This window comes from Manacus vitellinus, unplaced genomic scaffold, assembly GCF_001715985.3.
Source record: "Manacus vitellinus isolate BGI_N305 unplaced genomic scaffold, ASM171598v3 scaffold_21_pilon, whole genome shotgun sequence".
Lineage (NCBI taxonomy): Eukaryota > Metazoa > Chordata > Aves > Passeriformes > Pipridae > Manacus > Manacus vitellinus.
In genome coordinates this window covers 14,435,395-14,462,555 of record NW_021939546.1, presented here as the reverse complement: position 1 = coordinate 14,462,555, position 27,161 = coordinate 14,435,395, and the positions used below count along the sequence as shown (strand labels likewise).

At 58.9% G+C, this 27,161-nt stretch overlaps 3 protein-coding genes across 5 annotated transcripts; 2 read left to right on the top strand and 1 right to left on the bottom strand.

Annotated features, from left to right (window-relative positions):
• Positions 1-784: 784 nt before the first annotated feature.
• On the bottom strand, positions 785-4,273 carry CUNH1orf210 (chromosome unknown C1orf210 homolog). Its single transcript, XM_018072063.1, has 4 exons — positions 4,039-4,273; positions 2,662-3,169; positions 1,942-2,088; positions 785-1,547 (listed from the first exon to the last, which is right to left on the bottom strand). The coding sequence occupies exons 1-4, from the start codon at positions 4,123-4,125 to the stop codon at positions 1,210-1,212; spliced, it is 1,080 nt and encodes a 359-aa protein (XP_017927552.1). The 5' UTR covers positions 4,126-4,273; the 3' UTR covers positions 785-1,209.
• A 3,367-nt stretch (positions 4,274-7,640) lies between these two features.
• Positions 7,641-20,691, top strand: TIE1 (tyrosine kinase with immunoglobulin like and EGF like domains 1). Of its 3 annotated transcripts, none has more exons than XM_029959718.1 (23): positions 7,641-8,119; positions 8,596-8,883; positions 12,075-12,185; positions 12,293-12,448; positions 12,547-12,678; positions 12,933-13,073; positions 13,287-13,415; positions 13,801-13,946; positions 14,103-14,247; positions 14,507-14,665; positions 14,858-14,995; positions 15,103-15,393; positions 16,470-16,760; positions 17,290-17,483; positions 17,705-17,915; positions 18,066-18,176; positions 18,279-18,469; positions 18,596-18,709; positions 18,862-18,932; positions 19,181-19,221; positions 19,341-19,437; positions 19,689-19,788; positions 20,046-20,691. In XM_029959718.1, the coding sequence occupies exons 1-23, from the start codon at positions 8,074-8,076 to the stop codon at positions 20,115-20,117; spliced, it is 3,375 nt and encodes a 1,124-aa protein (XP_029815578.1). In that variant the 5' UTR covers positions 7,641-8,073; the 3' UTR covers positions 20,118-20,691. The 3 variants fall into 3 exon arrangements, with proteins under 3 accessions (XP_029815578.1, XP_029815577.1, XP_029815579.1); XM_029959717.1 differs by having other exon boundaries at positions 17,290-17,603; XM_029959719.1 differs by lacking the exon at positions 12,933-13,073 and having other exon boundaries at positions 17,290-17,603.
• A 1,850-nt stretch (positions 20,692-22,541) lies between these two features.
• MPL (MPL proto-oncogene, thrombopoietin receptor) lies at positions 22,542-27,141 on the top strand (the record flags this gene model as incomplete). The annotated part of the gene is made up of 8 exons (XM_029959771.1): positions 22,542-22,644; positions 24,757-24,889; positions 25,232-25,407; positions 25,630-25,895; positions 25,972-26,128; positions 26,295-26,424; positions 26,713-26,885; positions 26,999-27,141. Coding segments are annotated over exons 1-8 (1,281 nt in total), but the record flags the coding sequence as incomplete, so codon positions are not given.
• Positions 27,142-27,161: the final 20 nt, after the last annotated feature.

Genomic DNA, 27,161 nt, shown 5'->3' with positions numbered 1-27,161 from the left:
GTGGAGAAACAGAAAGGCAGTTAACAGTGAAACAGGGATTTGAAGGAGGTGGGGGAATTGACTGTGTGGCAGGGCTGCTAGAAATGCTGTCCCTGTGTTGATACTTCACTCTCTGGAGCGTGAGGAAGAGATTCCCGAGCTATCAGGCATGGTAACAACTGGGCTGTGCCCTGGGAAATCTTCCCAACCGGATGGTACCAGCCTTATGAATCACTTACCAAGGAGAGCAAATGTTGCTGCTTCTCCCTGCTTTTAACCCCAGCATAACCCATGCAGGCACAGCCGACTGCAGCAGGAACAACTTGCAGTTACCTGTGTCTCATGTGCTGTTTATCGTACCACAAAGATGACAGGAATGCAAAAATTACAACGTTCCTGTAACTCCATGGTTAGAGATGCACTCAGGACTCTGTAATGGGAGCCGGGGCACGGGGCCGTCTCGGCCCAGCGCACGTGGCTGCCTGACACTGCAACTGGCACCACTGAAAAATCTGCTCAGCCCTGCAGAGCTGACAGGGGAAAGGTAAGTGTCTTTCAGCATGTCTTGCTGGAGAGGGAAGAGAGAAAAGGAAGAAGGGCTACAGTGGGAATCACAGATTCACAGAATCATTTAGGTTCGAAAAGACCTCTGAGGTCATCCTGTCTAACACTGGGAAGTTAACAAGGAATGTATTTATGGTTCTTGAAAGCACAGGCAAAAAAAGCCACACCCCAGCTGTGGGGCTGGGGGTCTCCTCCCAGCACTGCCACAGGGAGAGTCCCAACAAACCATTGCAGGCAGAGGCAGGGCTAAATCATGATTTAATCACACCCCAGAGTGACAACACATTGAGAGACAGAGCAGGACTGGGTCTGGTGCAGTGGGGCCAGTGCCCAAGACCCCGCAGAGAGCACCAGGGCAGGGTCCTCTTCACACTGCACTAGGCTTCCTGGGCACAATGGGCACCATCTCCTTCATCCTCAGCATCCAAGCAAGGCTGGGAAAGCAGCAGCAGGTCTGGTGTCCCTGTGACAGTGCAGCCTGTTGGTGTCATGCTGGGGCACTGTGGGGCTGGCTGCCTTCAGCCTCCATCACCATTCCCTGCCCATCCCTCTCTCCCCTCCTCTCTGCTCCTTTCCTCCTGCCCCCAAACATGTGGGGTCAAAAGCCAAGGGGATGGAGCTATGGAGATGACAAGAGGCTGCAGCAGTGGTGGCTGAGTTGTGAGCTCAGATGGAGAGATGCGAGTCCCGCTCTTGTTTGTCTGGCAGCTGCTCGCTGGGCTGGATGTAGTTGTCCTCGATGAAGCCATCATCATCCTCAGCTTGCAGGTCAGCTTGCACGGAGCCCCTGTCCCAACTGCTGCTGTCCTCCATGGGGCTGCCTCCAGTGGAGCCTATTTCAGGCAGCGGTCGGTGGCGGTAGCTGGCGAAGTTCTTGTGGATGAGCTTGCACTTGGCAGCCAGTGCGATCAGGATGGAGATGCCGACTGCTGTCACCAGGAATGCCACCAGGTATGGCCAGCTCCTTCCCCCCTTCCCAGTGGCAGGCAGCGTGGTGGCGGTGGCTGTGGCGCAGGAAAGGCACATGGTCAGCCTGTGGCACACCCGGTGCTCCCCATCCGCCAGCCCTGTGCCTGTCTGCAGGGTGCAGCCAGCACTGGATTTCTTTCCTTAGGAGCAATGTAAGTGCTCTTCACCAAGGGTGTGTGAGCAGTGAGGGCAAAACTGCCTGACAGCTGTCTGATACTGGTGCCCACCGCTGTGGAGTCTGTGCTCCACGTGGCTTTGGGGCACCTCCTAACTTTTCTGTCATGAAGCCAGCGAACACCTCCAGGTGGTGACCACCCTCCCCACCAAGCCACTGCATCTGCACTGTGTCTCCACCTGCAGTCCCTCCCGTGGGACAGAGGGCAGGAGGGAGCTAGACCTTACAGACACCTCTGAATCTGCACAACTTACTGTCGTTCTGGGTCACTGTGATCTGCTGTGCCGTGCTGAGCGCACGAGGAAACCGGTGCTTCATTCCGCAGCCCAGGTCCTGGGAATCCAGAGCTGCAATTTCCTGGCCCCGCAGCCCCGGGGGCGACACGCAGGTCACCTGCACGGCTGGGGGACAAGTGGGCTAAGGTGAGACAGGGGGCTTCACCCATCCCCTCCCAGTTTAGAGAAGGCGATCTCTGCTTGCTCCTGGGTGGATGGGATGCATTGCAAAGTGCTCCTGGCTCTGCCCTCCAGCCTCACCAGCCCTCAGCATGTTGTAAGGCACAACCAAAGGAAAAATTCCCTGACCAAGGAACTGTGCAAGTGTGTGACTGTGATTAGCAGGCTCCTTTTAATTGAACAATGCCCAAATCACGGATACTGAGAGGAACTGCACTGCTTTGCCCTGGGAGCCGAGCTCAGATGGTGGGAGCCTGATCTGGCTCCACAGGAGAAGCTGCCAAGCCCTCTGCAGCTCTTGAAAATGTGGTCACTCCACAGAGTTACATAAAGATGGATTTAGGGGCTGAACTGTACATGCAACCCTTTTCCTGGAAGAGTGACTAAATTATCCTGCTAGGTCTCTGGAGAGCCATTTCAGAGCCTGTCCAGGGGTTGGAGTGAAAGGATCAAGCAGGACCCCTAACCCAGAGTTCCTCCCGCCCGACACCTCTCCTGCCACCTGCCCCATCCGCTCACCTTTCCTGCGCTGCAGCCACTGCTGCAGGGGGTGCGCGGTGCAGTCGCAGACCCAGGGGTTTCCTTCCAGACAGACCTGTGGGACTGTCTCCATCAGCTGCAGGCTCCAAGTGTCCATGGAGACCAGCTCATTGTGCTGCAGGTCCAGGTGGAAAAGAGACTTCAGTGGCAGGAGGAAAGAGACATCAAGCTCTTGCAAGCTGTTGTTTCTTAGGAGCAGTGTGTGCAAGTTTCCCAGGCCCTGGAAAGTGTCCGTGTGGAGGGAGGTGATGCTGCAGTTGCTCAGGTCCAGCAGATGCAGCGCCCCGAGGTTGGAGAAGGTTGCTGGGCTCAGCGTTGGCATGGCATTGCTAGAGAGGTTGAGAGAGCGCAGGGAAGGGAAATGCATCAGGAGAGTCCTGTCACGGGGCATGACCAAGGAGTTGAAGGAGAGGTCCAAACTGGTGATGTTTCTTGGAAGGGAACTTGGAGCGTGCTGAAGGCTCTTCCCACTGCAGTCGGCCCATCCCTGGGAAAAGAGCTGTCTGAGATGGGCTGTCCTTGCTGGGGAGTATCTCTAGAGTGAGACTCCCCAGAAGTTCAAATTAATTACCCTTGCAGAATTTATGAAAAGCAAAGACACAAGCAAGTTAACACAAAACACATGAGCTGCCAGATTGGTGTGGGCCTGGATAAATAGAGAAAGATGAGCAGGACAGCCCGGGACTGAGAGCAGCTGACTGAAGGAGTAAAGGAGGAGCATGCAGGGCTGGGGGGAAAACCCAGAGATATGAAGTGGGTGCAAAGGGACCAGGTTGTCACCCTTCTGTCCTTCCTTACTGGGCAGTTATCATACAGGGTCAGCTTGCAGAGGGCCTTCCTCTTCCTCCCCCGGATCCTGACATCCAGGCCCCTGGGGAGCTCTTCCATGACACAAGGGCATCCTCCCAGCTGGGGCAGGGAAGCAGGCGAGCCCTGCCCATTGGAAAGGCAGGCAGGCAGCCGGCTGGGCTGCAGAGCTGTGGGCACCTGCACCAAGCACCCGTGGCTCCGATGAGGCTTTGTCAGCCCTCGCATGCTCTGGTGAACAGGTTGTGTGCTCTGGTGAACAGGCTGGACAATGTGTTCAACCTGAGGCTGGGAGCAGGACAGCCAAGCTCTAGGTGTGGGTGAACCACTCCTGTGGCTGGTGGCCACTGGCACAGCACATCTCCTAGTTAACTCCACTGGCTCCCATGGTTTTCAATGCTCATCTTCTCTTGAGCTGTGCAGACCAGGAGCTGCCTGCCAGGCCCTGCTGTCCTGTGGGCACCCCAGCTATGCTGGCAGGACCAGGAGCAGGGTGCCCCTGCCCACCCCCTGCTGCCACCCATGCCAGAGCCCCCTCCGCCCTCCTACCTGGTGGTCAAGGCTGCAGGGATGTCCTGTCACCACTGCCCAGGCACAGAGGAGGCTGCAGACCCCGAGCAGGGAGGCAGGAGCCATTTGGCTCCAGGAAACTTCCGGGCAGAAAAACAAGTTTCAGGGAAAGCTGAGAAGCCGGCAGAGCCGGCTGTGCTGGGCAAGGTGTGGCCACAGCCACACGGCCCAAGGCCCCCACCGAGCCCCTGCACCCCGGCGGCACAGCTCTGCAGACCACCAGAGCTTGGGAGCCAGCCTGGCTGCCGCCCTGGCCCCGCTCCCTCCCGAGCTGGGCGCGGGTGAAAGGTGGCAGTGCCAGTTACATATTAACCACCACACCCCGCCACCTCCCACCCCTGTGGCCTCCTGTGATCGGTGACCAGGGGACCACCAGCATCTGCCTGATGGACCATGGGATGCCATGGGGACTGCCTGGGTGGGAGCAGGACACTGGGAGGTGCTGGGGGGCCAAAGGAGGGGAAGGAAGCACCTCTGTGGCACCTGCCCCGAGATGCCGTGCTCAAGGAGAGCAGCCTGAGCCTGACCCAGGTGCTGTGCCGGCTGCTGTGTCCTGGCTCCACACACCCAGGGCAGGAGCACACAGCCAGCCTCAGACAGACAAGCTGGGGCTGAGGCAGCATGAAAGTGTCCTACAGGAAAATAAGAGTCTTATTAAGATTCAGGCAGAAAAGTGTTTAAAACATGCAGCAAACTGGCAGGTCTCTGAGCCCGGCAGCAGCTCAGTGAGCAGCACCTGCCTGTGAAAGTCCCAGAGGAGAGGAGTGCCTCACCACCTCCAGCACCCCCTTTGCAGACCTGCCATGGAGTCAGTGAAAGTCTGGGAAATCTCGTCAAAGTAGCATCTCATGGGTGTTTGTTGGTGCAAGGTTGGGTGAGAGACCTGCTCCCATGCCCATGGGTGCTGGAGCAGGTGAGCGGGCAAGGGCTGGCAGAGCCACAGCCCAGGCAGGGGAAGTTCTGGCAGCACCTGCTCCAGGCTTTACCTCTGCAGGAAGAGGGAGCCCCAAGCTCTCTTCCCTGCTCCCTATTCCCTGGTCCCACTCCTGCTCAGTGACAGGATGCTGCCTGCCAACAAGAGCACTGTGGAACTGCAGTTTCCACCCATCGGTGACTGGGACAGGGTGGCCCCTCTTCCCCCAGCTGCCAAAGGGCTCCTCCACAGCTGCACGTCCCACCCTTTCCTCAGGGAGAGGGCTTCCCAGCAGCCTGTCCTTCATCCTGTACGCATGTGCTGGATGCCAACACAACTAGACAGCTCCTGCTCCCCAGTTACCCTGCCAATGCCACCAGGTGGGCTAGGAATGCTCGGTCACCCCACTCCCGGGATGCTCCTACGCCTGGTGGCAGCAGCCCTTAGCCCAGCTTGTGGGGCCTCCCCAGGACCCTCTGTGCATGTAAAACAAAAGAAGCATCTAGAGGAGCGGGGCTAGAAAATGTTGTTGGGGCAGCCCAGTCCCTCAGTGGATTTGCAGGGCGTTTGCATTTCCTATCAGGAAACGTATCGGTGTGTTATGGTTTCTGGCATGTGGTGCCACGCATTAGAACGTGCAAATGATAACAAAAAGGAATATTTTTATCAGTCTCTGGGGTTTTTTTTAGTCCATCATGATTCAGCAAAAAAAGTTGAGGTCTGAAAATTCAGCAGAAATTCAGGTGCTTTCGGTGTGCTGTGGGTTGGGCAACTGGAGTTTTCCATGTTACAGGAGAGCACGTGCTCTGGCTGTGCTCAGCTGTACCTATCTGGTTCCTCCTCTGGAGGTTTATAAGCTTAAACTGGAGCTGTAGGGTCCTGGTTGAGCACCTCCACAAAACTCCCCAGAGAGTTTTCTCAGCCTACCTCCAACCCAAGGGATCTGCACAGTTAGACAGCACAGCTCTTATCCAGGTGCTCCTAGAAAAAAAATGCAAGTGGACAAATCAGCTTGGGTCAGATCCCTCAATGAATCCTTGAGATCCCCTGGGCATCGCCTGGTGCAGAGAGTGACCCCAAATGGCTCCCATTCCCCAAAAAGGCAAAGCACTGCACTGGCTCCCCTCGGGCAGTCACAGAGGCCACACTGTGCTCCCTGGAGGAGCACACTGCAGAGCCTGTGGCCTCAAAGCCTTCCCATAAAGTGCGTATGTTCTTTCCCAAATAGATCCCATCCTCAAATAGATCCTCATGCCAGAGAACATTTCACAGGGTGAATCGTAACTCAGGCTCTGTGTTATGCATTCCCTCACAGCTACCAGGCGAGCACAGAATGAGCTGCTTCCTTAGGCACAGCACGTGTAAACACACAGGGGCACGATGGTGCTTATGGTTCTGAGCATGACTGGCCTCTACATCCAGTAAACAAGGGGAAGAAACCATTTACCTACCTATTCCTGTATCTGTCCTCTTTACTGAGTATGCACATGAGTCCCAATGCACTTGCAAATGAGCTTGGGGTTGATCAGGAAAGTGGGCGTGTGCGGTTCCCCAGGAGGACACTGACAGCAAGAGGGACCACCCCCAGCTGCCCACCCTCTGCACATCCTGCAGTGGGATGGCCTTGTACTCTGCCTTTACATTGTGGTTGTGCCTCAAGTGCCCAGGGGGTCTCCTAAAAACAGTCCCTTGCCCATGCATGGCCCATGCTTTATTTTCCAGGCAAATGGGGGCAGCTGCAACTGGCGTCCATCTTTGTCGGATCCTCTCCATTCCTCCTGCTGTGGGGTGGCTGCACTGGGGGAGCCCCTGCCCACTGCTATCCCTCCCTCAGCATGCCATGGGCACTGCGTGGCCCCAGAGCACTCTGTAAATAGTCGGAAGCGATGAATGGATTTCCCTTTCCTCTCCATGTGTGCTTTAGATTTCTGGCCGGATACAGCATGGGCTCATGCTACACCAAAACATGAGGCTCGCTCCCTGGCAGCCCTGGTTTTTGTATGGGAACAGTTCGATTAGTGAAGCAGCACCAGGTTTGGTGGGTGAAGCTTACGGTGATTTCCCAGGGAATGCTTTTTGTTTGCCAGGCAACAAGCCCGGACCCCACTGGTAGCTGGCACAGCCTCACTGGAAGGGACTGAGACCCTCTGGGGCTGTGGGAGCAGCAGGGTCATGCCGTGCTGTGCCTGGGCCAGCACTGTGCATGGGAAAGCACTCAGGGAAAGCCGGGTTTTCCGCCGCTTTCCACTTCCTCCCAGACATGTTTACGGCAACACAGAGGGTTTTCTGCCTGGGCAGTGGCCACCCTGCAGTGTGGGCTGGCCAGCTTTTTATTGCCTTCCCTGTGCTCCCACACAGCCCCTTTCAGCCTGGGCGGTGTTCCCATGATGGACCACTGCAGGAGTGAGTCCGGCCCGGCACACGGAGCCCAGGTGTGGCCGCGCCTCGGCACCGGGCCCGTGTCGGCGGGAGGCCGAGGCCTGCGAGGTGTGCGCGGCCTCAGCTCTGCCGCACGCCGCTCCCCGGGGGACAGCCATGCAGGGCAGCTCCCGCCGGCTCCTGGAGTCAGGGCCGTCTCCAAACAATGGGTGGAGAGCAGGAAACGCCTCATGGGAAACAGGATTTGGCTCCGCCGCCGCCACCAGCCACGGCCCCTTGGCCCCTTTCCTTTCCCTGCTCCAGAGAGCCCTTCCCACAGCCATCAGCCACGGGGCTGCACCGAGGGGATGGGGATGCTGCCGCCCCGCCGGGCTGGGGCATGAGGCACCTCCTGCCCGGGCTGGGGGTTCAGCAAGGCCCGGGGAGCACCGAGCACACAGCCCTAGCCCTGGAGGAGTGGGTGGCTGGCCACTGAGCAAGCAGGAACGGAGGCGTCTTCCTCTCCGTGCCCAGGCTATGCACCAGAGAAGGTGGTCCCGGCTGCCCTGGAGGTCAAGCAGCAGCGTGGAAGCAAGATGTGGGGCACGGGCAGGGGGCAGGGGTCCTGAGGTGCCGCTTACTTGGAGCCCCTAGGCAGCCACAGCCTCCAGCTCTGATCGCCGTGGCTGGGACATGCTGGGGATTTTCTGACCTCTGCCAGATTCAGAACACGCTCCAAGGACATGGGACTCCAGGTTTATCTTCTGCTTCTCCTCCCATGCCTGGCAGGTAAATCGCGCCTTTCCCTCTGCCCCAGCGAGCAGCCCTGGCCCCAGGAAGGATTGGTGGGATGAGGGAGCTGTGGGAGCTCAGTGGCGCTATCAGAGCAGGGTTTGGAGGGAAGAAATATCCCTTTGTGATCAGCCACTGAGATATCTCAGAGGCCAGCGGTGCCCTCCCTTGCCTGCCTCTCCCCAGCATGGGAGGACAGGCACCCCGAGACCCCCATTCTGATGCAAGCTTGGCTCACGGTGGGGAGCTGAGCCAGTCGGGATCTCCAAAAGGAGAGTGGAAATTCCCACTGTGTCATCCCAATGGGTCTGCAACGCACCTTGCTGTGCCCTGGCTGTGCCTCCTGGGCTGGGGGGGCAAAAATGTCCTGGAAAAGGGGTGACATCTGAGTGACAGGAACTGGTCCCGAGGCAGGGCTGGGATGGCCGTGCCCTTGTCCAGCTGTGACGTGCCCTCGTACTCCCCCACCCCAGGGGCCATCCTGGACATCACCCTGATCGCCAACGTGCAGAGCCTGTCCCACTCCGACTTCTTCCTCTCCTGTGTCATGGGGGAGCGCGACGTGAGCTACCTGCAGATCGAGCGGGAGAACAAGATCGTGATGACGCACCCCAAAATGGGCTTCCAAAACTACCGCAACCGCAGCAACCACGTGCAGGCCAGGGGCTTCTCCATGGCCGACCTGGTGGGGATCCTTTACTGCCTGGGACGCACCCCGACCGAACAGGCACAGGTGGTCTATGTGCACAACAGCCACAATGGTGAGCGGCCGGGGGGGCAGTGGGCACGCCCTGCCTGCCAGCTGGGTGCACGTGGGAGCTCCCTGCACGTGGGAGCTTTGCAATCCCAGCGCCAACTGGTGTGGTGTGGGGACAGTGGTGAGGTTTGAGGTCCACCAGCATGGGCGGGGTGGAGATGGGAGCAATGTTCAGCTGGAGGAGAGTGAGCAAACCCCACGGAGGAGCCATCTGGATTCATAATGGTGCCTGGGAGCAGGGCAAGGTCCAAAAGGAAGCTGAGCGCCCTTGGAGGAGGTTGTGGGGTCTGGAAATCATTAACCAAAGCGGGGGGCAGCCCTTCGGAGCTGTGCCAGCCCATGTCTCCACTGCAGGCTCACAAGGAGGAGGTAATGCCAGGGCATATCTTTGGCAACCTCACAGGAGCTTGACAAACACCATCCAGCTGCAGCATGTCACTGCTCCAGCAGTGGGCCTTGCTGAGAGGCATTGCCAGGGTGCACTGTAGGCAAGAGCAGTGCTGGGCTCATCTCCCTTGGGCCATATAACTCGAAAGGGCCTCCCTGGCCTGGCTAGTAGCAGAGATACCACCTGGGGCAGCACCTTCCCACACTGCCCCCTCCAACCTCCGCTCCTTCTGTGCTTGGACTTCGCAAAACTATTAGGACTGAGATTTTCTCTGATAGGTGTTTGCCTCTGGATTCTTTTTAGCTCTTTTTTCGTAAGTTTAGCTAAAACAATTGACCTTTTGCTGAGAATAAGAGGAGAGGATAAAAGTTTCCCTGTGTTAAAACACAGCTTCAGCAGGCTGGTCTGAGCAACCAAAGAGACACAGAGGTGCTGAGGAAGTGAAGCAGAGGCAAACAGAGACAGTGTGGGAGGCATGGCCAGCAGTGGGGGGTGAGGAGCACAGGGGGGGCTCTGCACCCCCAGATTAAATCATAGCTGGAGGTGCTGGCTCTGGGTCTCCATTGGTGTGACAGTATTTTCCCATGAAGGGGTGCTCCCACCCAGCCCTCCACTCCTGGGGTGAGATAGCCAGGCCAAAATGGTGCTGTGGAGGAGCTGGTTGGTGCCTGGGCTCAAGCCCCTGTGGGAGTTACAAGTGCCAAAAAGGTGTCTCTTTTACAAGTTCCAAAGAAGTTGCCATGGTCTGTTTAGAGGAGGAGATAAAAAAACAAAGGAAATAATAAGCAAAAAAATTACAAGTTTGCAGGGGGCAGGAGGGCTGGATACAGAACCCACTGTGGGGGCTTGGCATGTGTCATCTCCCCTGTTTAGCCGGAGAGCACAACCAGGCAGGCCAGGGCTTTGAAACAGTGGGTGGAGAATGCTGTTAGAGAAAAGCTGGCACCTCCTGAAAGGTCATGCATGGACAAAAACATAAGAAGTAAGATAAATTTTGGAAGCTTTGCTATGAAAACAAAGTAAAGCAGACCAAAGAGATCCTGAGGAGTAATTGCACAAATGTTTACATCTGGCAGTAAACTATTTGTTACAATATGCGGAGCAGAAAGACACTCAGAAAAACAATTACAGAAAACCAAACTTCTTTTAGTTTTGCATCTACGTGCACAATACAGAAGCTGGGGAAACTTGTTGGGTGATCTGTCTGAAATGCCAGTGTTGATAGCAGGAGACAGGCGATAAATAGCGGAACAGAGCAGCACAACATTGTCAGGCATGCAGTGAGCAAGACTGTGCCACTGCCCATGGGACACCAGCCTTTCCTGAAAGCTTCTGGGTAGGGAGTTACAGGCCTGTAAACCCAGATTGGAACCCACCAAATTAGCAGAAACTGTAATAGGAGCAGAATTTGTGGCCCCTGAGAAAAAAGCAGCTGAGTTTGCAGTGAGGATGCTATGGAAGACCCAGTTGACACTGTCTGCTTGGGTTCCTGGAGAAAACTGGGAAAATTCCTTTTCAAAGGTTCTTTGAGAGAAACTTTGCACCCAGGCGGTGGCAGGAGAGGTCTTTGCATGGGTAAATAACTGGCTAAAAGAAAGGAGATCAAGAAAAGGAGTGGTCCTTGTCACAGGGAGTTCCCATCAACTCCCCCTGGCATGGCAGAAGGTCTCTGCGGGGACTTGTGTCACTGGCTGTGGGTACAAAGAAGTGAATAAGCAGCCATGCTGGCTGCTATCCCTGAGCTGCCTGGGGAGACAATGGATGGGCTCTGGAGTGACACAGAAACAGGGGATAGATGCACTCTGGGAGAGCTGCAGTGATTGAGTGAAAGGTAAATCAGTGTGGGCAAACACAAGGGGCTGTGTTTGGAGATCCTCAGGGAACTGTTGGCTCTTGTTCCAGGGAGTGAACTGGAGTGAGACAGAATGGGGGCCACATCTGTGTGCCCTTTACAAGGGACTGCCAAGTCCACGGAAGAAAGATCTCAATTGGATGGATAGGTGGGGAGGCGATTCTGGGAAGTTACCAAAAAGTGTGACCTGCAGTGCCCTTTCCCAGGCGCCTGCTGCATGTGCTGCTTCCTCTGGTCCTTGGCCTCAGTGGGGTCGGACACAAGCTGGATGTGTTTTAGCTCCAACCCAGTGTGGCTCCTTCTAGTGAGTGCAAGCTGGAGTACTGCCAGGCTCCAAAAGCCAGCAGCCGCCTGTGTCCTCCTTTGTGTCTGTCCTGGCACGCCCAGGGCTTGGTTTCCCAGGCCTTAAGGTATTTATAGCCCTGTTTATGCTCAAGCTGGGGTCTGGCTGACTCACATTAATACTCCAGGAGCTCAGTGCTGCTGCACACCCCAGCACCCGGGGAATCAGGGAAACAGCTGTGACAGGGTGGCCACTCCTGGGGGCTGGTGTGCAGCGTCCCACACAGAATTCTCCTCACATGCCCATGATGTCCCTGCCTGAAGCATTCCACACCTCCCCAGCCAGCAGCAGGCAGAGTGCACCATGCAAGCTTGTCCCAGATGTCACATCCCCAGACTGCTGCCACCAGCATCCCACGCTGGGCTGGGGTTGGTGGGCTGGTCAGAGGGCAGAGTGCCCCATCCCATTCCTTGGTGTCTGCCCACGGGGACTGGAGGGGCCAGGAAGGAAGCCCTGCTCCTGCAAAGCCTTGATGGGGTCCTGGATCCAGGAGCGGACCCAGGAGCGGGAGATGTGTCATGACATCCCAGGAGAAGCATGTGGTGGGTGCTTGGCTGTGCCAGGGGGTGTCTCCCTACTGCTCAACGTGCTCCTCATCCTCCTCTTCTGCAGCCCACCTCTTCCCGGTGAAGGCCACGCAGTCTGTGAATGTTGCCGAGCCAGCCACCTTCTCTGCCAGGATCCTCAAGAGGAAGGAGACAGATGTTATGTGGAAAAGAAATGGCAAGTAGTCCTGAGAGCAGGCACAGGGCTGGGGCTGCTCCCAGCTTGTGCCTGGCACTGGCTCTGGAGGCATGGGAGGTCATGGATAACCCTCTGTCCCCTTGCAGGTACCTACTACCAGACCACAGACCGGGGTGAGGTGCAGGGTGACCGCGTTGTCCTGACGCTCCCCAACGTCAGCGTCAACGAAAACGGTGTCTACAGTGCCACGTTCATGGGGGACAGCCCTCTGTGGAGTGCCTTCTACCGCCTCATCGTGAGAGGTGAGCAGTGCCCTGGCTCCCTGGGGCGTGGGGACAGCCAACCATACCCTGCCCTCTGGCCTGGTGCCACCCTGTCCCCCACTCTGCTCTACCCACAGCCTGCCCTGCGAAGAAATGGGGACCGTCCTGTGAGAAGGACTGTCCTGACTGCCTGAACGGTGGCATCTGCCACGACCATGTTGGTGAATGTATCTGCCCTCCAGGGTTCATGGGCACCCGCTGTGAGCGAGGTAGGTGCTGTGCCCAGGGCATATGTGGGGGCCCTGCTGCACCCCCAGACCCGAGCACTGTGGGTAGAAATTCCCTGTGCACCCCCCGTGTGTCCCCACCCGCACTGCCCTCTATTTCTGGAGCAGGGCTGGACCATCCACATGGGTCCTGTGTCTCCCTGAGGTGGTGATAATGGGGCTTGGGGCACCCAAGGCAGCACCGAGCAGTGCATGGGTGAACGGCAGGTGAGGGCAAACCACGCTTCTTTTTCCAGCCTGCCGGGAAGGGCAGTTTGGCCGCAACTGCCAGGAGACGTGCCAGAGAGCCCAGGGCTGCCGGGGGCTGAGCTTCTGCCTGCCGGACCCCTATGGCTGCTCCTGCGCCTCGGGCTGGAGCGGCTCCCGCTGCAACCAAGGTACGGGAACGCGGGTATCCATCAGCTCTCCCACCCAGCCTGGGCTTCCTCCAGGGTCTGGCTGCTCTCCAGCAGCACCTGTGCAAACCTCTCCCAGCCTGAGGGTCGGCACGGGCTGAGCAGTGCTGCTGCCTGCACCAGCTGTTTGCTGTCTCTGTCTCTATGGTCCTGTGCCATGGTCAGGGGTAGCAGCGAGCTCTCCTCTTCCCACAGCCTGTCCCCCGGGATTCTATGGCCCTGACTGTGCCCTGGAGTGCACCTGCCGAAATGGAGGCAGCTGTAACCGCTTCAGTGGCTGTGTCTGCCCGGCAGGCTGGCATGGGCAGCACTGCGAGAAGTCAGGTGAGGCTGGCAGGGGGCTGTGGTGGGTGTCTGTCCCACACCCTCAAGCGAGCTCTGGCTCCTTCCTCAGTGGTGACTGGGAGGGCCAATGGCTATTGGCCTCACCAGCTGGTTCAGCAGGACCCCTTGCCTGCAGAAATAGCCCTCAACCCTATGGAAACCAGGGCACTGCAAGGGGAACATCTGGTCTGGCACCCCAGGATTAGCTGGGCTGACAGTCTTGCTGAGCCCAGCATGTGGGGTGGGGATGAGGGCTGGACAGAGCATCCATCTCCCTGGCCCCTTGGCACCAGGGTCTGGCTGTGGCCAGGTCTGAGGACAGCTGATAGCCTGGCATGCCTGGGGAAGGGCAGGCCCAGCCCTAACGCTGATTTCTCTGTGCCAGACCGGTTCCCCCAGATCATCCAGCTGGCCTCAGAGCTGGAGTTCAACCTGGGCTCAGAGCCCATTGTCAGCTGCGTGGCCACTGGCAACCCACTGCCCACCAGTGACAGCGTGGAGCTGCGCAAGGCTGATGGCACCGTGCTCAAGGTACCACCCGTGCTCTTGCCCCACCACCATCTCCATGGTGCCAGCTCCCCCAAAAGCACCCGTCTCCCCCAGGGGCTGCTGGACAGCTTCAGGCTGACCCTGGGGCTGAGCCAGGGGGCTGGGCAGGGGGGCTCACAGCACCCTCTGTGCCCACAGCTCATCAAGGCCATCATCGAGCCAGGACAGATCACCTGCGAGTTCCAGGTGCAGCACCTGAGGAAGGAGGACACAGGGCTCTGGGAATGCCGAGTCTCCACAACTGGGGGCCAGGACAGCCGGAAAGTCAAGGTCAACATCCGAGGTGAGGAAAGGGTGGTGGCAACAAGCAGGATAAGCCAGGGTTGCTGGGGGAGGCTGGCAGCACAGTGTGGCAATAGCAAACCCCCTGCACTGGACTGGGTGCTTCCCATCATATGCTGCAGTGCCAGCAGACAGGTTTGGGTGGTTATAAAAGACTTTCCTGACAAAGCTGGAGGGAGTCCAGAAGTGGCAGATGTCTCCACACTCTGCTCCTCGTTGCTCCCAGTCACACCAGTGTCATTCCTTCCTTCCCCCCACAGTGCCACCAGCACCCCTGAGCCCCCCCCGGCTGCTGGCCAAGCAGAGCCGCCAGCTCGTGGTGTCACCCGTGGACTACTTTTCTGGTGACGGACCCATCACCTCCATCAAGCTGTTCTACAAGCCCAAGGATGACAATTCAGCATGGTCATCCATTGTGGGTATGTGCCTGCAGGGCTGGGGGGCACAGGTAGGACTTGTGTGGGAGGCGATGGCTGCCCCAGCCAGTGGAGGTCTGGGGTGGGAAGAGGTCTCCATACCAGGCCCCCTGTAGTGATGCTGAGGGGAATGCCCGGTTGTAGGGCAGATTGTGGGTCATGGGCATGGTTTTGATGTGTCCTGTTGGCCGACAGTCGACAACAGTGAGAACATCACCCTCATGAACCTCCGGCCGGTGACTGCCTACATTGTCAAGGTGCAGCTGAGCCGTCCAGGGGCTGGTGGGGAGGGCAGCAAGGGACCTGAAGCCATCATGGTGACTGAGTGCCTTGGTGAGCCTCCATCTCCTTGACCCTGACCCTGACCCTAACTCTTGCACAGCACAGAGTCTGCAGCCCAAGAGCTGATGTGCCGTGAGGTTTTGCGTTTTTGTCTGCAGAGCCCACAGTCAAGCCTGTGATTGAAGGCTGGTCCATAGAAGAGAAAAACACACTTCATGTCAACTGGAAGTTGCCAAGTAACCACGAGCCAGCACATGGCTTCATAGTCCACCTCTTCGACTCTGCAAGGCGGCTGGTTTCTGAGAAGAACATCACGTCCATCTCTGTGCTCTCTGCCCGCATCGGGGACCTGGAGTTCAACAAGGAGTATGGGCTGGAGGTGCTGGTGTACCACTGCACCAGCCTGGGGCCACCCTCCGACCCCTATAAGGTCATGATCAACAGCAAAGGTGGGTCCAGTGGAACACAGGGAATTATTGCAGGGAATTACAATGGCAAATCAGTTATAATTGTAACAGCAATCATTCCCAGGTCTGGCTGCTCCTGTGTTCCATCTCTGATAGAACATGAACAGCTGCTTGGGAAAAATGGGTCCTCCTTTCCTTGCTAGACCCTACAGCCTCTAGCACCAAGCAGCTGAGAAACATCCTAAGCTGAACATGACATTCAGGCCATCACAAGTGACGCTCACAAACAGATCTGTCCTCTGCACCCTTGCCCAAATCCTGATGGACCTGTCCATACTTGCAGCTTTTACAACACCCTGTAGCAACACAAGTTCCTCGATATAATTATACTTGGCATGAAAAAAATATTTCCCTTTGGTTCACTTTAACCCTGCTCCCAGGTAATTTTGCTGGATGGTCACTAGGGCCTGGGGAGCCCTGCACTCCCACCTGTGGGCACACACACACATGCACACAGCCCCCCACGTAGGTGGGAGACTCTGGGAAGGGGGAGCATCAGCCTGACCAAGCTCTCTGGTGACCAAGGGAGAAGGCATGCATGAGGCCTTTGGTGAGACTTGGCACTGGCTGGGACATGTTGAGAGGACTGGTAGGCATCAGGCTTGAGGGATGTGAGGTTTTCTCTGCTCCCTGTTTGTAAGAGCTTTGTATGATTTGGGGATTTGGGGTTAGGATTGTGAACAGGCAGGAGAAGACTCAGAGGAGGTGGCGGGAAGACAGTGTATGAGGGAGGGCTGAAGAAAAAAACATCACAAGGGCTAGTCAATACAGAGGCATCTAGTTTGACAGTCTCTGAAGCCAGGAGCATTTGGATGTACAATCCTGCTCCACTGTTGTACATGGAGAGCAGCTCCATCTCATCCAAGCAGGGGCTAAGGGTTCCTGGAGGCCCCTCAAACCTGGCCCAGCTTTGGTTGCCAATGCCATCCACAGGGTCTAGTCCTCACAACAGCCCCTGAAGCACCAAGAGACCTATCCTGGGACTTGTAGGAGCAGGAGCAGGTGTTCAGCAAAAGTTAGGCGTCACAGGGACTGACGCTCTGCTCTCCTTGTCCCAGGGCCCTCTGCCCCACGGTTGCTCTTGGCAGAGTCCGTGTCTGACACCGCTGTCAGGCTCTCCTGGCAGGTCCCTGAGTACCCCAATGGGGGCATCACCAAGTACATCGTGGAGCTGCAGCAGGTGGGGGGCACCAGTGAACCCCAGTGGATTGACACTGACAGCGGCGCTGAAACCACCAAGGTCATTGGGGGCCTCAATGCCAGCACCAGCTACCAGTTTCGTGTCCGCGCCAACTCCCATGTCCCAGGGGAGTGGAGCCAGCCCCTGAAAGCCAAGACCCTGGGAGACGGTGAGAGGGGTGTCCCAGCAGGCAGGGGGCTCACAGCTCTGCTGCAGCTTGGGCTCAGAATCTGGCACAGCAAAGAATGACTGAGGTGCTTGTGGTGACCTCTCAGAGTGGCTCTGAAGCAGCAGCCTGAGCCCAAAACTCTTGTGGGCGTCCAGAAAACCTGCTCCTCCTAGTCCTGATGGGGCAGGGGTGGCATGGTGACAGCACAGCACCTACAGGGTGGCTCTGCCATGGCCAGAGGGAGATGTGGAGCAAGGGGCTAGAGAAGCAGAGCAGAGCTGGCATGGGAGGAGGTGGTGGCTGGATCCAAATCTGGTTCAAGGTGCAGAAATCAGTGGTTCAGAGGCAGGGCCCGGGTGCTTACACCCTCACCCCTGTGCCAGTGTGGCTTCAGGGGCTCAGGATGTGGTTGTGGTATCTTCATGGTGTGCCTGGGTGTTAGAAGATGTCTATTTTGGTGCTTGGCCACTCATGCAGGCTGGGCAGGGCTTGACCGGGGACCACAACCCTCCATCCCTCCTTTTGGCAGGAGCGCTGAGCGTGCCACCCAGCCTGGGCAGCCAGAGCACTGAGCAGGCAGGAATAGACCAGCAGCTGCTCTTGGCCATCGTTGGCTCCGTGTCCGTCACCTGCCTCACCATCCTCTTTGCTCTCCTGGCGCTTTTCCTAATCAAGAAGAACTTTTTCCACCGGCGCCGCACCTTTACGTACCAGTCTGGCTCGGTGAGTGCCGCCTGCCCCACCAGGACCGTGTCCCCTGCTCCCCACGTCCCAGCCCAATCCAGGCCACGCTCCGTAGCCTCCAGTCCGGATGCAGCCAGACCTCACTTCCACACAGAGAGGGTGCGGAGCCCACCCTTGCCCACGACTCCTGCCCTGCTGGGACTGCCACATGGGCAGAGGGGTGCCCAGTGCCTCTAACCTCACCCATTCCCATCTGCCAGGGGGAAGAGACCATCCTGCAGTTCAACTCAGGGACCCTGACCTTGACACGCCGGCCCAAGCCACAGCCTGAGCCCCTCAGCTACCCCATCCTGGAGTGGGAAGACATCAAGTTTGAGGACATGATTGGAGAGGGCAACTTTGGGCAGGTGATCAGGGCCATGATCAAAAAGGACGGCCTGAAAATGAATGCAGCCATCAAGATGCTGAAAGGTGAGTGTCAGGGGAGACAAGCAGGATGGGCTGAGGGATGAAGGTGCATCCTGGGCCATATTTGTGCTGAGTAGAGTCAGGAGTCACTTGCAGAGAAGCAGAGGAAGGGCACTTGTAGGCCTGAGGTGTCCATCCCTTCTTTGCTTCCAGAGTTTGCTTCAGAGAATGACCATCGGGACTTTGCTGGGGAGCTGGAGGTGCTGTGCAAACTGGGCCATCACCCCAACATCATCAACTTGCTGGGTGCCTGCGAGAACAAGGGTGAGGGCTATCCCACTCTCCCCAGCCCCACAGCCTCTGCCCAGCTCTGTATTCCTCTTTTCTGGGGAGAGCCCCAGTAGCCCAACTCCTCCTGCCCCCCAGGCTACCTGTACATCGCCATTGAGTACGCTCCCTACGGAAACCTCCTCGACTTCCTCCGCAAAAGCCGAGTCTTGGAGACAGACCCAGCCTTTGCCAAGGAGCACGGCACAGCCTCCACACTCACCTCCCAGCAGCTCCTCCAGTTTGCTTCAGATGTGGCTAAGGGGATGCAATACCTGAGTGAGAAGCAGGTACATCCCCAGCAAGCTCTTCAGAGCATCCTTCCCCTGCACCCGGGGGCTCCCCAAGGGGGCATGAGGTCCCTGGGGCCAGCAGGAGGGAGCATGTGGCTCCTGCTGACTGCTGGCCCCTTTCAGTTCATTCACAGGGACCTGGCAGCAAGAAACATCCTGGTGGGAGAAAACCTGGCCTCCAAGATTGCTGACTTTGGCCTCTCCAGAGGGGAGGAGGTCTATGTAAAGAAGACAATGGTGAGGCAGGAGTGAAGCATCTCCATGGGGTCTGCACCAATATAGTGGGCAGGACACCCACCACCAGTGTGAAGGACCTACCCTTCTGGGACCAACTGCCCTCCATCCACAGGGCATCCCCCACCCCTGACAGTCTCTCTCTGCTTCCCCAGGGCCGTTTGCCAGTTCGCTGGATGGCCATTGAGTCCCTGAACTACAGCGTGTACACCACCAAGAGTGATGTGTAAGTCCTGCAGGCAGGGGCACCAGGGCTGGGGCATGGCTGGGGCTGCCTCCTGCCCTCCTTGGCACAGTCAGTGTGGCAATGCTATTGCTCTGGGTGCTGCAAAGGCAGGAGGTGGTGCTGATGCATCTCCCTGGGGTGCTGCTGGCTCAGCCCAAGCCCTGGCTGTCCATTCCACCCTGGGCTTTGTCCCGTGCCCATCAGCAGGGCTCGACTGGGCACTGTCACAGCCTCATCTGCCCTTTCAGGTGGTCATTCGGCGTCCTGCTCTGGGAGATTGTCAGCTTGGGTAAGACTTCTCTGTGTCCCCTGCCTCCACTCGGGTCCCTGTAGGTCTGGTCCTCCTGGAGCCCTGGAGGGGACACCCTGGGGACCGTCCCCAGCTCAGCTGTGTGTCTCTGGCTGCAGGGGGGACACCGTACTGCGGGATGACATGTGCCGAGCTCTACGAGAAGCTGCCCCAGGGCTACCGCATGGAGAAGCCGCGTAACTGCGACGACGAGGTGTAAGTGGGCAAAGCCTCAGCTGATGGCAGCACCCATGTCCCCCTGACCCCACTGCCCCACAGGGCTCCCACCACCTTGCAGTAGCTTCTGCCTGGTTCCCTCTGCATTGTGTGACGAGCTGGGGTCTCACATACCAAATGCCCTTCCCGGGCTTTAGTTTTCCACCTGCTTCCCCCCATCTCCCACAAAGAGCTTTTCTTTCCCCTCTCCCCGTGGGCACACTGAGCCGCCCACAACTCTCTGCCCCCAGGTACGAGCTGATGCGGCAGTGCTGGCGCGACCGCCCCTATGAGCGCCCACCCTTTGCCCAGATCTCCATGCAGCTCATCCGCATGCTGGAGGCCAGGAAGGTGAGTGGTGGCAGATGCCCATTCTGTGCTGGGCTTGTCCACATGCTGGAGCACCCCTTGGGCTTGAGGAGGGGACAGCCAGCGGCAGAACCTGTGTGACACTCACCATGTGTGGTGGTAACCCCAGTATCACTTTTTGGGTGTGGGGAGACCTCTTGCCTCCGCCCCAGGGCACAGTGCCTGTGAGTGTGCCAGTGGGGATGGGAGGTAGATGGGGGCAGTGTCACAAATGGCTCCTAACTGGTGTTCCCCCACAGGCCTACGTGAACATGGCCCTGTTTGAGAACTTCACCTATGCGGGGATCGATGCCACCGCCGAGGAGGCGTGAGGCTGCACTGGCACTGTGCAGAGGGGTGATGCTGGCACCAGCCTGCAGGGACAGTGCTGTGGGGACAATGGGCTGCTCATCCCCATCCAGGACCAAGTGGCCAAATGCTGGTGCCCCTTCCAAGAGCACCCTCCTTGCAGCAGGACTCTGCCATCCCCTCCCTGGCTGCCCACGCAGCGTGTGCTGGCCACACTGCCATGGCATCAGCCACCAACGCAGCCCCATGCCGCTGGGGTCGTGCTGGGATGGCCCCCAAGGACAAACAGCAGCATGGTGCTTGCAGCACATTGGCCAGGAGAGGGGCTCTCAGGAGCCTGAGCCCATGGACACAAATGCTCAAGCTTTGGGGCAAGAGGGGGAAGCAGCAACCCAGCATCTGCCTGCCCTGCAACTCTCAGTGTGCTCTGGGCCTGAAGTGGTGCCAGCAGGGCTGTGAGCATCCCTGATGGTGTGGGATGGGGGCCACCCTGGCAGGTGCAAAGGGATGACTTTGGCTGTGCACAGCCTCCAGCTCTGCAGTGACCCTTTGGAGGTGTCAGCTCTGCCTTATGGACAATAAACATCATGCAACAGGCACCTGAGTCCAGAGGAGTGGGGGGGAGACACCCAGCTCTACCCTGCTGACAGCACTGCTGCTGTGGTGGGCACTCCTCAGAAACCTGTCCCCACTGGAGTCCTCTGATGATCCCCAGGAAAGGCCATGGTCACATCATGCCATGGAGATGGGTTTTCTTAGGATCCAACTGACATGTTCGCTCCCACACACAATTTAAGATTTGGTCCTGTCCCCAAGGGATATGGAGAACAGATTATGTCCTTCCTTTGCACATCCGCCTCTTGCATGCTTGAAAATTGTTCCTGCAGTTTCCCCTTGGTTGGCTGCTCCTCACAGGGATGGTCCCGCTCCTCTGGCTGGCCCCAGCGGGGCTGTGCAGCTCCGCAGCCTTCCCACCCTGCCTAGCACCGTGCTGAGCCAGCAGGTGACTTCTCACATCTTGCAAAGGGCCTGCCGTGTTCGACCAACCTGTCACAACACGTGCTACAGGGGTGATTCCCTTGTGCCTGTCCCTCATGGATCACCTGGGCTCTGTGCTCACCCTCCCACAGGAGTGCCTGTCCTGGGCTGTGCTCCTTCAGCTGCACTGCTGCTGTTTGTTACACTGACACTGGGTGGGCTTCACCTCTCTTGGCTTCAGCTTGCTCAGCCCTGAGCATGACTATCCATCTTCTGCAGTCCCATGAGAAGCAAGAGCGGCTCCTGCAGAGCCCGGTAACCCAGCCAGAGGCAGGAGCATTTGCACTTGCCCTTCTGGGCAAGAGTCTTTTATCCCCAGAAGGTCTTTGAACCCTGTCAACACCATTCTGATTTTCCATTCTGGCCTCCAGTGCTCTTTGGTGTTAACTGCAACTGTTAGTGAACAGCCTCTCTGCCCCACCCCCGAGGTCCCCAGTGAACCAGTGATGGGGACTGGCCCTCACAGACAGCCTGACATGTGCCACTGCCCCTGCACCTCCTCTGCTCCCAGCTGAGCAGAGGTAGTGTCATTAGTCCTGCTCACATCAAGGCCTTTCTCCTTTTTGCTTCCCTGATGGCACAGCCCAGTAGCCAAATGGAAAAGGAAGTGGGGCTGATTTGACAAAATTTGGCTGTGGCAGGTTGGTGCCGGCTGCTCAGCGCCTGCAGTGCTGGCCCCAGCTGCTGGGCAAGGAGAAGCCAACTCGGCCTTGGCATGGTGAGGACACGTGTATAAGTGGCTTGTTGTGCCCTGGCTGGTGCCCCCCAGGCTGTGCCACTGTGCTGTGCCCTGGTAGGGTGGGAGACCCTCTGGCCACTCGTGCCAGGCAGCAGTGGTGGATTGGCATGAGGCTAAGCGTGACTATGGGACCCCCCATGGTGGCCCTGCTCCTGCACCAGCACCACCAGCAACTGTGCGGGCTCTGCCAGTGCCCCCCGTGCCTGCAGCTCCCCTCCCGGCACAGCCACGGGGCCGGAGGCAGAGCAGACCCAGGGCACGCCAGACTCCAGGTGGCACAGGACAGGGCGGAGCCAGAGCAGTGTTCCATGTCCCATGCTCCCATATGGCAGCAGCCCCCGACAGCCTGCCCTGCCCCACGCAGGGGCCTCCCTGGTTTCTCCGGGGTTGTTTTTCTTCCTACCCCAGCCCCCCGGCGTGCCGGTAGCCACAAGGGCAGGACATGCCGCCTATCTGATAGGAGCAGCCTCCCTTGGCACTGCGGCTGGCGGCAGAGGGGCTGCGGCATGGTGGTTTCGGGCACAGGGAAGTGCTGGCGATGAGGTGGGGGGAGCCCCCAGCTAGGCTTCCTGAGCTGCACAACCACCACTTCCCAGATAAAAAGTATCGCCTGGAGGAGCCACAGCAGCTCCCAGGGCGCTGGGAAGGGCCCCGGCACGGGGGTTGCAGGATGGCAGCCTGCCTGTGCTGGGGCTGGCTGCTCTCGCTGATCCCGGCCATCCTGCTCAGCCTCTGCAGCCCATCGCCAGCCCCCGAGCCAGTGACATCCCAAGGTAGGTCCTTGGGGATATTTCCTCCCCTAAAGGATGGGCCAGAGAAGAGCTGGCATGTCAGGTGTGGGCAGTGAGCACCTCACAGCAGCCAAAATCTGCAAGATTGGGAAGGGGCATCCCAGGAGGGTCTGCAGGGGGTGTTTGGGGTGGGCAGTGGAGTGCCCTTCTCACCTGTGGGACACCCTGAGGTGCTCAGAGTAAAGGAACATCCCTGCCCTCTGCAAGCAGGACCTGGTAGCCCCAGGGCCTCTTGAGGATGTCAGGTTGGTGCTCCCAGTCCCACACAGGTAGCAGAGGGGCTCCCTGCCCCTCAAAAGTTCCTGTAATTATGATGAGGGTTTGAGCGAAATTCAAGTTAACACCTCTCGGCTCAGCTCTGCACCACAAGTAATGCAGTGGCACTGCCAGGCTAATCCCAGTGCTCCTGCACCAGCCTTGCCATGATCTTGCTCTGCCAAGCATCCTCAACCAGGCTCCAGTCTGGCTCACTGCACCTGGCAGAGCCACTTCACGACTTTGTCACATTTCAGGGCTGCTCACGCTTTCTCTGAGCCCCTCTTTAGCCCCTTTAACACTTTCTGTAACACCATTAAAAGCATTAACCAAACAAAGTCCTGTTGATCTCCTGCTCATCTCTCCAGACTCACCCTGGGTGTCTGGCCAGGGTGGCCTTCAGAGCACATTTACAGTCACCCCCATAGGGACAGTGGGAGGAGGGTCAGAGTTGGGCTCATCCTCTCTGCCCACAGCCTTGGTGACATCCCCATGCCCTGAGCCCGAGTTTGGGAGCAGTGCCCGAGCACGGCTGGTGTGGGCTCCAGAGCTAGGTGGCCACTATTCCTAGGACATGGCCTGTGTGCAGCAAAGATGCTCTGGTAGCCCACAGGACCAATGCCATGGGTCCCTGTGTCACTGAGCTGCTGGGACCTGGCCACCTTATCCCCTGGTGCTCAGAGCTGGGGGGGGAAACATGGAGCCAGCATGAGGCCTGGGGTGGGAAATGGGGGGCAAAAAGAGATGAACAGGTGGGGGGCTGTGGGGTAGATGGGACAATGGGCAGGGGGAGGAAGGCAACACAAGGCTGGGAAATGAGGAACAAGGCTGGGGGGTCAGGGCAAGAGCAGAGACAGGAAGAGCAGAAGGACACTAAGAAGGTGGCAGGGACATTTGGGGACTGTCACTTATTCTTGGCCCAGAGTGGACTCAACTGGCAGTGTAGAGGGTGCACAGCAGAGTGTGGATGCACTCAGCACAGGGAGCAGAGCCAGGTACTGGCAGGGGGCTTGATGGGTCCCATAGCTGGGGACAGCCCCTGAGGAAGGCCAGGAGGAAGACAAGGAGGAAGAGGGCTGGACAGGTCTCAGGACAGAGGCAGTGGGGGAGAAAGGAGTGCTGGAGTAGCTCTGAGGGCAGCGAGACCACCCCTGTGCCTCACACATCTGCATCTTAGGGCTGTCCTCTTTTCCACGACAAGAGGGGCAGGGGCCCATAGGCCAGCAAAGCCACCAGTGTCTGGGACAGAAATCCTGCAGGATGTGATGCTCCAGTTCATCCACGCAACTACAGGGAGGGCGGCTTGCTGAGGGGGGCAGAGAAACCCACAGCCCCCTGCAGTCCCTGGGCCAGGGTTTGGGCATCCCCCTCTGCTCAGGACCACACGCCCCCACGCCAGCCCCAAGGCCCTTTCCCTCTCCCTGGGGTGCTGCTCCTCCTTATCTCACTTCCGTGCACCTTCCGGCATGAGCAGGGCAGGGGTGCTTCCCCCTGATCGCTGGGCCCTGAGCCCCCCTCCGACCGCAGGGCTATTTCGGGATGTTTGTTTCTCCTGAAGGACCCCCGTACTGAGGAGGGGGGAGTGGTGGTGAGGGGGTGAGGAGCCCTGCCACAGCCAGGACCCCAGGGCCAGCCAGCAGCCAGCACGTGTGCCACATCCCTCCCCGCCGTGCCAAGCTGGCGGAGGCACCTGTGCCACGGCCATGCCCAGGCTGCCCCGGGTGCCTACACAGCCTGGCCTCAGGGGTGAGCTGGCCAGCAGGCATGGGGCAGGAGGATGCAGGTGGGATGGGGACGGGTTTGTGCCCAGGGGCTTCCTCATGCCCACACTCCTCCCAGACGCTGCACTGCTGGCAGGGGTGTCCGAGGACATCCTGTGTTTCTCCCGCTCCTTCGAGGACCTCACCTGCTTCTGGAACGAGGAGGAGGAGGCAACAAGTGGAATGTGCCACTTCTACTACTGGTATAGCAGGTAGGAGGTGGTGGGGACACAGCCCAGCCTCCCCTTTGCCTGCACAGAGAGCAGCAGAGTCGGGGTGCCACAGCAATCTGTGCCATCCCAGTGGGCTCCCAGTTGCAAAGAGAGATGGTGGAGAGCCCACAGAAGCTACACAGCAGCCACTGCACACCCTGCAGCAGGGCTGGGACACTGGCTGTCCCTCAGTGCCATGGGGATGGTGTCCTGCAGTGGGTGGTGGCACAGGAAAGGAGCTGGTGACACTGAGGTCTCGGTGCTGTGCCCCACATCCCCTTTCCTCCAGATTGACCCGAGGCAGGAGGCATATGCTGCAAGACCCCGCTCTCCATTCCTCAGGGATATGCCCACAGCATGCGTGGTCTCCACATGGCACCGAGGGGCTGGCGGGAAGCGGCACGTCTGCGTCTTCCCCAGCCAGGACGTGCGGCTCTTCACCCAGCTCCACCTCCGCGTCCTGGATGCCACCACAAACCAGACAAAGTACTGGCGGGAGCTCAGCGTGGATGCGGTGGGTGAGTCCCTCTTACTTGGTAATACCCTGTGACACCAGGACAGTCCCCAGACCTGAGTGCCCTGACCTTCTGCTCACCACGGGGGCTGACAACACCATGTGTCCTGCATGGTGGGCACAGAGACAGCCTTGGAGGGGCCTCCAAGTGTCCCCCAGCAGGACCAGGGGTTGCCCAGGCAGGGACTGCGGCAGGAAGGCAAACACACTGGCATGTTCCTTGCAGGTCTCATCGCCCCTCCAGTGAACATCACGGCCCGCTGGGCTGGGGCTGCAGGGCAGCTCTGCGTGTCGTGGCAGCCACCGCTCGCCGACTACCCAAACTTCTTCCTCTACGAGGTGCAGTGCTGCCCTGCCAACTCCCCAGGGATGCCCTGCAGCAACACATGGAACACCAGTGGGGAGCACCCTGGGGACCCCTCCATCCAGTCAACTGTCAGCACCCAAACACCCAGGGCCAGGGCAGCCACAGCCTTCCCAGGAGTGGGGCAGGTACACAGACAGGTCAGGGATGGGCAGGGGGATTTGGGGGCTGCAGCTGCTCCTCAGCCCGGCCCCTCTCCTGCAGGGGCTGGTCCAGGCCAACACCTGGGTGGTGCTTCAGGACCTGCAGCCAGGGGTGAGGTACCACATCCAGGTGCGCAGCAAGCCCGACGGCACCTCCATGGATGGCGTCTGGGGGCCCTGGTCGCAGTCAGTGGCTGCGGAGACACCTCGCTCCTCCGGTGAGCAGCCACCCCCTCTGCCGGCGTGCTGGCAGGAACAGCAGGGAGGCACCCATGCCTGGGGCTGCAAGGGGTGGGGGGCCTGGGGTAGGCGAGGTGCAGCACCCAAGTTTTGGGGGGCCAAGGGGAAGCAGCCCCCTCTCTGTCCTGGCTCTCGCCTGCCCAGGAGACATCGGGCTGTGCTGCAGCACCCCTGACCTGCAGAATGTGCGCTGCGAGTGGACCTGGGACCCCGCAGAGCCCCGCAGTTCCCACCAGCTCTTCTACCGGCCACCTCCAAGCGGGGCTGGCACAAGGTAAGGGGCATGGTGGGCATGTGGGCATGGTGGGCACTCAGGCTGGCACATCCCAGGCACCACTGGTCCTGCTGTGTCCCATCATCCCACACTGTGCCACCTGCCCATGCCCTGCTCTGCCCTGCCCTACCACCATCAACCTCGTACCTCGCCACCACCTTTCCTGGACACACTGCACCTCTGACTACAGGCAGCAGTAGCTCTCCTAGGCAAGTGCAGGAGGAGCAAGGCTGCACTGGCTGTGGGGATGCCATGGTGGGACTGACTGGCTCCCCACTCCTCACACAGGGAAGCTGCATGGCAGCAGTGCAAGGAGGTGAGCATGGGGCCACAGGGCACCCACATCTGCACCTTCCAGCCCAGGGCTGGCAGTGCCATCTCTGTCCTGGTGAACATCACCGGGGCCCAGATGCTGCCCACGCTCAGCTTCTTCAAGGAGCCCTTCTGGCTGCACCAGGCTGGTAAGTCCCAGTGCCACGATGGCCACTGCCCTTGCCCATGCCCAGCTCAGGGGACACAGCGTCCCATGTCCCATTCCGTGGCAGAGACACATCCCCGTCCCCAACACCAACAGTGCTCACAGACGCCCCACAGCTCGTGCAGGCGACAGTGTCACAGGGCCGTCTGAGCCTGCAGTGGCTCCCACCCCTGGAGGTGCTGGCAGAGCAGCTGGACTACCAGGTCCGCTACGCCGTGGAGAACAGCCATGACTGGAAGGTAAGGCTGGCCAGGGCACC